Here is a 10,380-nt window from a genome sequence, read left to right on the forward strand (position 1 = left end):
AAAGTTATTTTACTTGTTTTATATTTTGCTATATTCTGCTATGAGATTTCTGCTATGAACTTTAGGATGTTGTTGAACAGACAGAACAACTATCAGCTAGTTTTTTTTTTTTTTTAATCAAACCTTGACTAAGATGGTTTATCTCATGTTATGGGTAAAAAAGACACCAATTTGATAAAGGGAGTAAAAAGTACTATTTAAAAAATATCAACAGAAATATGCTATGTAGGCTATGAGCTATAGTGTAAATATAAAATGCACTAAATATGGGCTAGAAATTGTGGAATTTTGAATATATGCAACGTTGCAGTAATAAAAGATGCAAACGCAGTGAGAGCTGGAGCGCACTGACCAGCTGTGCAGTACTGCAATGATTCAGCCATGTTGATATCAATATTGTGTGAAACTTTATGGGGAATTTAGTAGAGATTCTTAAAATAAAATGAACGTTTTTTTTATGATTTTGACATGCCCTATTTCAACCAAATGATTTATTACTGCCATATAATCAAGGCACCATGTGCATCTTCCAACAAATTAACAAATCATGTACAGTACATACATTCCTGGGATCCACCGCTGTTCAACCTCTAGGTGGCAGTAGTGTTCCTGACCAACAGCTAAGCAGCCACTAATATCAAAGCAAAGAAGCTGAAAAAGGAAGAAGCGTTTATTCAAATGAAAACAGAAATGGTGGGGTATGATAGCTCCGTGACTGAAAATAAAACATTAGGCCATGTGTTAAGGATTGTGTTTTTGTTTTTTCACAAGAACTGGTTCAGAGCACGTAACCGGAGGCATGCGTAGCAACGTGACAGGATACAATGTCCCGTAGTGGTACAGCTGTCACCCTTTCGATGAAGCGTGTACGTCATTATTATGTTTGCGGTACACATTTGCTTACAGCGTCAGCCAGTATTTAAACATTTCCATGCAGACTGTAACAGGCGCGTTTCTCTGCCCAAGTATTTTTGAAATGATTAGCTGCTAAAAAACAAAAAACGCGTTAATAGGAACCATGTCCGCCAATGGAAAAGTCATCCCGCACACGCCGCTGGCTGTAGACTTTTGGCATGTGCGGAAATGTCCCGGCAGCCGGTTGTTCTTCCTGACCCACATGCACAGCGACCACACGGTGGGTCTGACCTCCACCTGGAGCAACCGGCCCATCTACTGCTCCCCCGTCACCGCCACCCTGCTCAGACTCAAACTACAGGTGAGGAGGAGGAGAGGAGAAGGAGAACCAGGGACAGAGTTAATCTATTTTACATCAAGACAGTCACACACCTTTGTATAATGAACATTACTATTATGTTTGACATTCATGTACAGCTTTTGTATAGCACATAAATCAATTTCCTCTGCAGTGTACCATCGCGTTAATTTGTTAGATTTTATATCTTGGTGCAATACATTTTACTCTGAAATCTTCCACCATGCTGTTTCTATTTTATAAAGCTATTTTAATGAGATGCTTGCGTGACCACAGTTTTTTCCCATGTTGAGGGTGAAATAGCAGAGGATTACCCCCAATGTTCCCCCCTGATGGCTGTGCACTGCCTATCAGCTGGCTGAAAGACTACACTTCCCTCTTTTTCAAGAAAGACAAAGGCAACGGATTGATATATTTCTTTTTTTTTTTAAATGCTGATATGCGTGGTCTGGAAAAAAAATCCCAGGTAACATTGTTTTAAGACTGCTTAGAAGCAGCATATCTGACTAATAACCTAACTTAGATCTAAAGCTGTCCCACCAGAAACAATACAGGATCTATGTTTATGGATTAGATGTTATATGATCAAATAACACACTTTAAATTTGCACAATGATTTGAGTCACAGTCTTGGTATTAATAACAAACATTTGCAATACACAGTTGAAAATAACTGTTTGCAATATTTGGTCAACAACAGCCACCAATAATGTATTTCAATATATATTTATTTTTTATATTTTATATATATATATTATATATATTTTTTTTACATGGTTTTATTTTTATTATTCCATATTTTACCACGTTTTTTTTTTTTTTGTAATTTCTTCTGATTTCATAGAATTTATATTGTTTACTTCTGTTCCTGCTCAGGTAAAGGAACAATGGATTCATCCTCTGGAGCTCTGTGAGCCATACCTGCTCCCACTGGACGACATAGGCAAGGAGAAGGTCACCGTCACACTGATAGATGCCAACCACTGTCCAGGAGCAGTCATGTTTCTCTTTGAAGGCTACTTCGGCACAATTCTCTACACTGGTCAGTCCGCACTTGTACAGGAATTACAGTGTTTCCCCTTACCATTCTACAGTGGTTGCCCTGCCAACCCCCCCCCCCCCCCATTTAGACCATGGCATGTATAAATTATGTCTGTAGGTGTTCGTGGATAACTTTATTAAACTTACTCTTTCTGAATGGCGCCAGATCGCATCCTGAGCTATTTCTGTCTCTAGGCACCCACAAGCCAGACATGAGTCTACAAACAGATACGCACAGAGCTCTTTTTTTTTTTTTTTTTTTTTACAATTGCTTACGCAGCTTCACACTATTAACTACATGGCGGTAAGAAATCTTCACATCGAACTGTTTTCTACGTGACACCGAGCTGATACTATGAGCTGCTCCAAGGCAGCCACGACTCCCAAGCACCTGCAGCGTCACACCCACTCTGTGCCGGACTGACGGGTGCACAGTGTGCCTGCTGTGTTCCCCGACAGAAGTTGTATCGCTTGTGCCGGTAGCACGGGATCCAACGGGATAAATTCACGTGGCGCACCACACGATTATTTTACTATACCGAGAAATTTGCCTAATAGAAATTTGAGAATGATCACGTCTGTTTAAACTCGATCATTGTAGACATTAAAGCTCAATACAGCACGTTCTCAACAAGCAAATGGCCCTATGGTCATTTTCAGATGTTCTCCAAAATTACCATTTGCTTTGATTGTCGTAAATCACCAAAAGTCTGCCTGTTTGAAACACAACTCCACCTTCCTTAGTCAATCTATAAAATAGGATTCAATTCAATTTTCAATTAAATTTTATTTATATAGCGCCAATTCATGAAACATGTCATCTCAAGGCACTTTACAAAGTCAAGTTCAATTATATTATACAGATTGGTCAAAAATGTCCTATATAAGGGAACCAGTTGATTGCATCAAAGTCCCGACAAGCAGCATTCAGTCCTGAGCAGAGACACAAGATGGCTGCTTTATTCTTGGAAAACACATTTTTGTTGCTAGATAGACTCCATGAATGGATCAGAAGAAGAAGATAGTCTTTATTGATCTCACATTGGAGAAATTCACTTGTCACATTGGCTCAATAGTCAGGAGTAGGAAAGGGTGCATCAGTTAAACAGATCACAAATGTAATAAAAAATAAAATTGAATTAAGTTAGCCGCAGAATTATTCTAAACTCTGGCAGATTTATATTTAAAAAGATTTTTATTCAATCAAGAAGTAGGAAGGAAGAGAGGCATGTAGCCTTCAAAATTTACCCTTGCATCAAGAGACATGATGGAGACAAACATAAAACGAGGGACAGAAAAATAGAGAAAGATTGAGAAAGACAGAAGATGGCTGCTCTTATAAAGCCCACCCCCTTGCCCCCAACACAAACTTTCTGGGGGAAATGCTGTATTACAAATATGTTTTTTTTTTTTTTTTTTTCAATAGTGCCCTTTTTTATTTCCTGTGCAAGACTGTGGGTATTCTAGATGTCCAATTAAAGCTTTGAACTTCTTATTTTAGGTGATTTCAGATACACTCCTTCAATGCTGCGTGAGCCATGTTTAAGGACCAGCACCGCTATAGACATTCTGTACTTGGACAACACCAACTGTGACCCCAACCGCAGTCTGCCATCCAGACAGAAAGCCACTCAAGAAATCAAAGAGATCATCCGCAGTAACCCTGACCACAATGTTGTTATAGGTGAGTTTATACAGAAGTGTCAGAACGGTAGAGGCCAGGCAAACTGCTAAGCCCTAAACATTGACTCTATCTGATTTGTTCACAGTGCCTAGCAAAAGCCTTGATATTCCTTCAATGTTAGAGCAATTTGTCATGAAACGACCTCAAACGTCAGTGTAGAATACTTCAAATATTTTAAATGTGGCCCTTAAAAAGTCTTAAATAAGCCCAAATCTCCCATTCAGCGTCGTAATTCATCTGTAATTGATATTAAGCCTTGGGGAAAAAAATCCTCCAAAAACTGTTTCGTTATCTTTTGTTTTTATTTTAAGGGGATAAAATATTACTCTTGTTAATTATAATCAGCTGTTATGTCAGGAAAAAAGTCTAAATATATAAATGTAGGTTTGTCTTTAAAGGTATATAGCCATGTTATATGCTTAAAAAAAGGCCAACACCTTGATCATGATAAAATAAGGTTATATACACCAAGTGTCCATCCTGATAATGTTTTGATGGTCCTTCTTAGGCAAAATATAGCCCCACAACAGGAGCGATGAACATGTATAAACAAATGTGGTGCCATCTACCGGCAGTATGGCAGAACAGTATCCGTAATGTGGAAGCTCGGCGTGATTGAAGAACAACGATCTACAACAACTTTAAAAGCCTCATATCAGAACATTTACTCATGTCAATCAACTCTGCGGTCAAATCTGAGCCTCGGCAGGTTTAGCGTCCGCTTCGGTGAACACCAACATTCATACTGTATTCCCAGTGACATTCCAGTCTTTTCCGTATTTGAATATTATTTTTCACTGGATCGTGGACAATTCTAACCTGACACAAGCCAGACGTATGTTGCTCCGCCTAGCTCCACTCACATCCATCTGGGACATCACCCATTGAAAGTGATTTCTCCAACCAATTTTATTGTCCAGCCAATCAGGACGCAGGGCTGGAATTTCATAGATGTGACGTAGTGGAGACGTGACCGTGACGTGAGACTGTTTTGATAGCAATGGCGGCTCGTCGAAGAAGCAAGCGTTACCATTGATGCTGCTATTTCTTCCGTGTTGTCCAATCTACCTAATATTGTTTCATTAAAAGAACGTCAGAGAACGCCTCTGAAGGCTTTTCTTGGTGGAAACCATGTTTTCGCCCTTCTCCCGACCGGATTTGGCAAGTTTTGTTTTCCGGGACGCTCCGGGGCGCGTCCGCTGCGGACGCGCCCCTTAGCGGTTAGCGTGAACCATGTTAGGATGCCTTTAGTCCTCAATGCGGTCGGCGCAGAATGGACTCCGACCCGCGGCGCTTTGCCGCCTGTCTTCCCCTCTCTTCCTGTCAGCTCACTGTCAATAAAACAAAAAAAATTTTTTTTTTTTTCTGTGTCGCTCTCATCAGCATCACGGGTTAGCTTCGGTGTGAGTGGTTGAAATAGCACGTCGATAAAGATGACAGACAAGTGGCTTATCCAATCATATGCAAGGATTTTTGATAAGGCCCAGTCTTCAATCAAGGCAATTCCTATGGAGATGTCCCAGATGTATGTGAGTGGAGCTAGGCGGAGCGACATGCATCTGGCTTGTGTCAGGTTAGGACAATTCATCATTGTTTCACTAAGAGATGCTAATAGCCATTAGCCACTTTGTTTTATCCCCAAAAGGCTTTATTTACTAGCAAATTGTGCAAAAGCAAAGCATAACAACATAACAACTAATACGTCAGCAGCAAGTGCTAATTTTCAGAAAAACTTTGTATGCAACCAGAGTGAGCTACTGACGTATAAATAAAAAAGTCAAATAACATGGCTATGCACCTTTAAACCAGGGATGCTAGTAGTAGGTTAAAACCCATCAAGAATAGATGTTATGAAGCTTAATATATATTTTGTTTGAAGGTCTTCATACTGTTGTCATGTCAGAGCTTAACAAGTTACTTCAATACATAACATCAACTTGCTTAAATCTTTAAGATGTTTTAAGAAAATTGCTATGTTTGCTAACTTAATTAAATTCTAATAATCACAGGGCTAAATATAACCCAAAATAATCTTAAAAAATTTAACCTTCTGAAACCCTGTTGAAGAAATTAAAAAATATATTTTTTTTGTAGAGACTGCTAAACACATTAGATTTGTCAAAATGACTGACTTGTTTGTTTTACCATCTCACAGGCTTGTATTCTTTGGGAAAGGAGACTTTGCTGGTGGAGCTGGCGATGGAGTTTAAAACCTGGGTTGAGGTGAGTTTTGAGAGAATGGAGACAATCAAAGCCCTCGAGCTTCCCGACGTCTTCACCACTGAGCCAGGCGCTGGCCGTATCCGAGTTGTGGAGCAGTCCAGGGTTTACTATACAACTGCGCATGATTTGAACAAAGAACACCCCACATTGGCCATCTTACCCACCAGCAGACTCTTCATCTCCCCCCACCCTAATCTCCACGTAGTGCCCTATTCAGACCACTCCTCCTACCAGGAGCTAGTTGATTTTGTCTCTGCACTCAGACCTTCCTCTATTGTACCCATTGTTGGAAGCTGCGTACCTGGAGGTCTGTCCGCTTTACTCCCGCACAAGAAACGCCATGAAATCCACGTACCTGAGTCAGTGCGACAGTACATGTTGAGAGAGCCTGAAAGGCAGTTTAGCTCCTCGGTGTACACTGGTCTTTGTCGCAGAAACCTAAGACCCCGTGCTCCCAAAGGAGTGATTTTTGATACTCCTTTGAAAAAATCCAGGAAGCTGTATGAAGAAGCCTCCGAGGCAGAGAGCATGGAGCCGGATGGATCCGAGGAAGAAACAGACACAGGAAGCAGCAGAAAGGATTCTGACTGTATTCTTGTTGACGTGAATGTAAAAGTCCCCACTAACAAGGAGAGAAGCTGTGATCAAATTCTGTCAGAAACACAAGTGATGATGGAATCGGCGCAGAACGGTCAACTCAGCGAGGACAACTTTGGTGCAGAGGGGATTCAGGCAAACTCCAGCAGTGAATATAGTTGTGGGGATTGTAACACTTTGGGTTTGCTTCAAAACAGTCCTGACAGGGACTCCCTCTCTTCAACCAGCAACTCAACTGAGTTGTCGTGGGAGATGATAGAGGAGCATGAAAACAACCTCTTAAAGTGTCTCCCCTTCTCTGAGGAGGACTTCAAGCCTTGGGGCGTCCTTCCACTTGTGCAAACGTTCACCGTCTCACCTGTGAAGGATTCAGAGCAGGAGCCCATCTGATTCAACGTTTGATGTTTTTGGTCGCCTTTTCAGTTGTTTTAATATAACTACTGTAAAACACGTCTATCTTTATGCGATTTTAAATTTGGGCCATATGGGCAGTTACCAAGGGGAAATGTTTGAGAGATGCATGAGCCCCAGATATTAAACTCTAACTTGTCACTCGCACCTTGAACATGTTTTCTATAGCTTTTATCCATGTAAAGTCAGTGGGGAGTTAGCACCCCCTTGTGTTGAATAGGGATCCCCCGTATGCTGCTGAGAATAGGGAATCTAGCTGGCGAAGTTTCTGCAGGTCTGCACTGGGTTTTTGTGTTGCCCCAGAATATAATTTCCTGTATTTTGATTGGGGGTCAGCAGAAGCAGGGGCTCTACCCCCAGCTCAAAACACATTTACCATTTTGCTCTTGCCTTGGAAGATGTGGCCAAAATATTTTTCCAGGTGTTATTTGTTTTATGTTACCCTTATTATGTAAAGAGATGTTAAAAAAAAAACAGATTTTGCCATTTGTCTGCTCAACCTTTTAATTTAAACCGTGTATAGTTTTACTGTGAGTAGTAGGAGAAGTTGCACTTTTTGTGCCTGTGTGATCTTATTTTAATGTGATTAGTATTAAACAATTTGTGGTGTTTTCTCTGTTTTTGTTTTTGTTCTTATGCTTATCAGAGGAGGTGTCTGACTTTTTTTTTTTTTACGCTGAAGAAATAAAAACAATTGCTTCCTTTAATTGACATTCCTGTGAGTGTTTTTGAAAGTATTAACAGTACCAGATGGGCCATATGGCCAGTTACCAAGGGGAAATGTTTGAGAGATGCATGAGCCCCAGATATTAAACTCTAACTTGTCACTCGCACCTTGAACATGTTTTCTATAGCTTTTATCCATGTAAAGTCAGTGGAGAGTTAGCACCCCCTTGTGTTGAATAGGGATCCCCCGTATGCTGCTGAGAATAGGGAGTCTAGCTGGCGAAGTTTCTGCAGGTCTGCACTGGGTTTTTGTGTTGCCCCAGAATATAATTTCCTGTATTTTGATTGGGGGTCAGCAGAAGCAGGGGCTCTACCCCCAGCTCAAAACACATTTACCATTTTGCTCTTGCCTTGGAAGATGTGGCCAAAATATTTTTCCAGGTGTTATTTGTTTTATGTTACCCTTAAAATGTAAAGAAATGTTCAGAAAAAAAACTGATTTTGCCATTTGTCTGTTCAACCTTTTAATTTAAACCGTGTATAGTTTTACTGTGAGTAGTAGGAGAAGTTGCACTTTTTGTGCCTGTGTGATCTTATTTTAATGTGATTAGTATTAAACAATTTGTGGTGTTTTCTCTGTTTTTGTTCTTATGCTTATCAGAGGATTTGTCTGACTTTTTTTTTTTTTTCACGCTGAAGAAATAAAAACGATTGCTTCCTTTAATTGACATTCCTGTGAGTGTTTTTGAAAGTATTAACAGTACCAGATGGAGCTTATGAGCTAATTTTGTTCAGTCAGATTCAAAATGATTGTTTTTGAGAAGTATTCCTGCTTTAGAAATGTTTTTCTCTAAACTATAATCAACCGACCTTGTAAAGATTTTTTAACAAGGTAAAATAAACATATTGAAAAAATGATGGATGATAACTACTGATGATGAGTAGTTGCTGTGGCAACAGGTTGTTGGTTATTTTCTTTGCCAAATTTATTCATTGAGCAAATACATATTTACATCTAGTCTAATTTTTTATTTAAGATAAAATTACCAATATCCATTTTCTACAGGATTTTGCACAATGTTTGAGCTTCAATTTGTACCCTCTTTCATCTTGTTTAGTAACCTGTTTTGACAGTTTAGGATTTAAAGTAAGTTCCTTTAATCTACCCATAGTCTGCTGCTGTAAAAATGTGGCTCACAATTAAAAATAGCTACTAGGAGGAGGTCACCTATTATTTTGGTTTGATCAGTGGTTATATTCCATAGCAATGATTCAAACAGGAAACCACAACCAGTAGGAACAGGGTCTACTTTAAAATCTGCAGAAATTAATGTGCAGTTAAATTAGATGTTAAAGTATTTTTGTAATTTCTTACTTTATACTTAAGCATAATTATTTACTAACAAAAATAAATCGATTCACAATTGTTGAGCTAACGGATAAAAATGGGTTGGATTATGGCCACAAAATGAAAAGAAGTAATGGTAATTCAGGGGAAAGAATAGTTCTAGAGCTCATATGACAAAGATGGGAGATGGGAACAATTTCCAAGTAAAATAAGCAGGATTATAGGCTGTTGAAACAATCTAATGTGATATACGCTGCTCAAAGAAATTACAGAAACACTTGGAAAACATCAGATCTCAATTGAAAAGAAGATTGTGCTGAACATCCATGCTGATATGGGTTAATAATGTGTTAGGAACAAAATGATGCCACATCTTTTAATGAAAACGGAAATTATCAACCCACAGGGGCTTCATTTTAAGTGACAGAGAAATTGAAACTGATGCAGCAGGCTAGTCCAATTTGCTGAACTGTCATTGCAGTAACCCAGCTGTACGGCTTCTTCATGCTTGTATGCATTTCTGGCGAGGTCAGTTTTCCTGGGTTCTCTCCTCCCAGATCCTGACCAGGGCACCACTGAGCCCCTGGACAGTGAGGTGCAACGTGGTGGCATCAGATGTACCTAAACATGATGTTCAACAGATGCTCTACTGGATTTATGTCAGGGGAGCATGAAGTCCAGTCAATGGTATCAATTCCTTCATCCTCCAACAACTGCCTGTATACTTTAATTAGCCACACGAGGCCTGGCATTATGATGTTCCAGGAGGAACCCAGGACCCACTGGACCAGCAAAGGGTGTAACAATGGGTCTAAGGATTTAATTATATACCTAAGGGCAGTCAGGGTGTCATGGTTTATCCTTTACAGGTCGGTGTGCTTATTGTAACGCCTCCCACTAACCCAGGGCTCTGCAACCTGAGGCTCTTTATACCTTCAGCTTTGGCTCTTAAAAACTTTGCCCAAAAATGTGGGAGGGAAAAATTGGTCAATGTTTCTAAATGTAAAGGTAATTTAAATTTGCTAGCTTTAGGATGCATTTAGTTCTGCAATATATGCATAACATTTGCAGAAAGAAAGAAACGAATGGTGTATAGAATATTTTATTATAGATAAATGAAGTATCTTTTTGTCAATAGGTTGCAAGCTACTTGCTTTTTCATCATTTGGATGCCATTTGCTATAAAAATCAACTGTC

At 39.6% G+C, this 10,380-nt stretch overlaps 1 protein-coding gene across 1 annotated transcript; it reads left to right on the top strand.

The window, feature by feature from the left end:
• Nucleotides 1–654: 654 nt before the first annotated feature.
• dclre1b (DNA cross-link repair 1B) lies at nt 655–8,476 on the top strand. Its single transcript, XM_012870674.3, has 4 exons — nt 655–1,216; nt 2,090–2,255; nt 3,756–3,938; nt 6,094–8,476. The coding sequence occupies exons 1-4, from the start codon at nt 1,019–1,021 to the stop codon at nt 7,146–7,148; spliced, it is 1,602 nt and encodes a 533-aa protein (XP_012726128.2). The 5' UTR covers nt 655–1,018; the 3' UTR covers nt 7,149–8,476.
• Nucleotides 8,477–10,380: the final 1,904 nt, after the last annotated feature.

The sequence above is a fragment of the Fundulus heteroclitus genome, chromosome 1 (genome assembly GCF_011125445.2).
Source record: "Fundulus heteroclitus isolate FHET01 chromosome 1, MU-UCD_Fhet_4.1, whole genome shotgun sequence".
NCBI classification, from domain to species: domain Eukaryota; kingdom Metazoa; phylum Chordata; class Actinopteri; order Cyprinodontiformes; family Fundulidae; genus Fundulus; species Fundulus heteroclitus.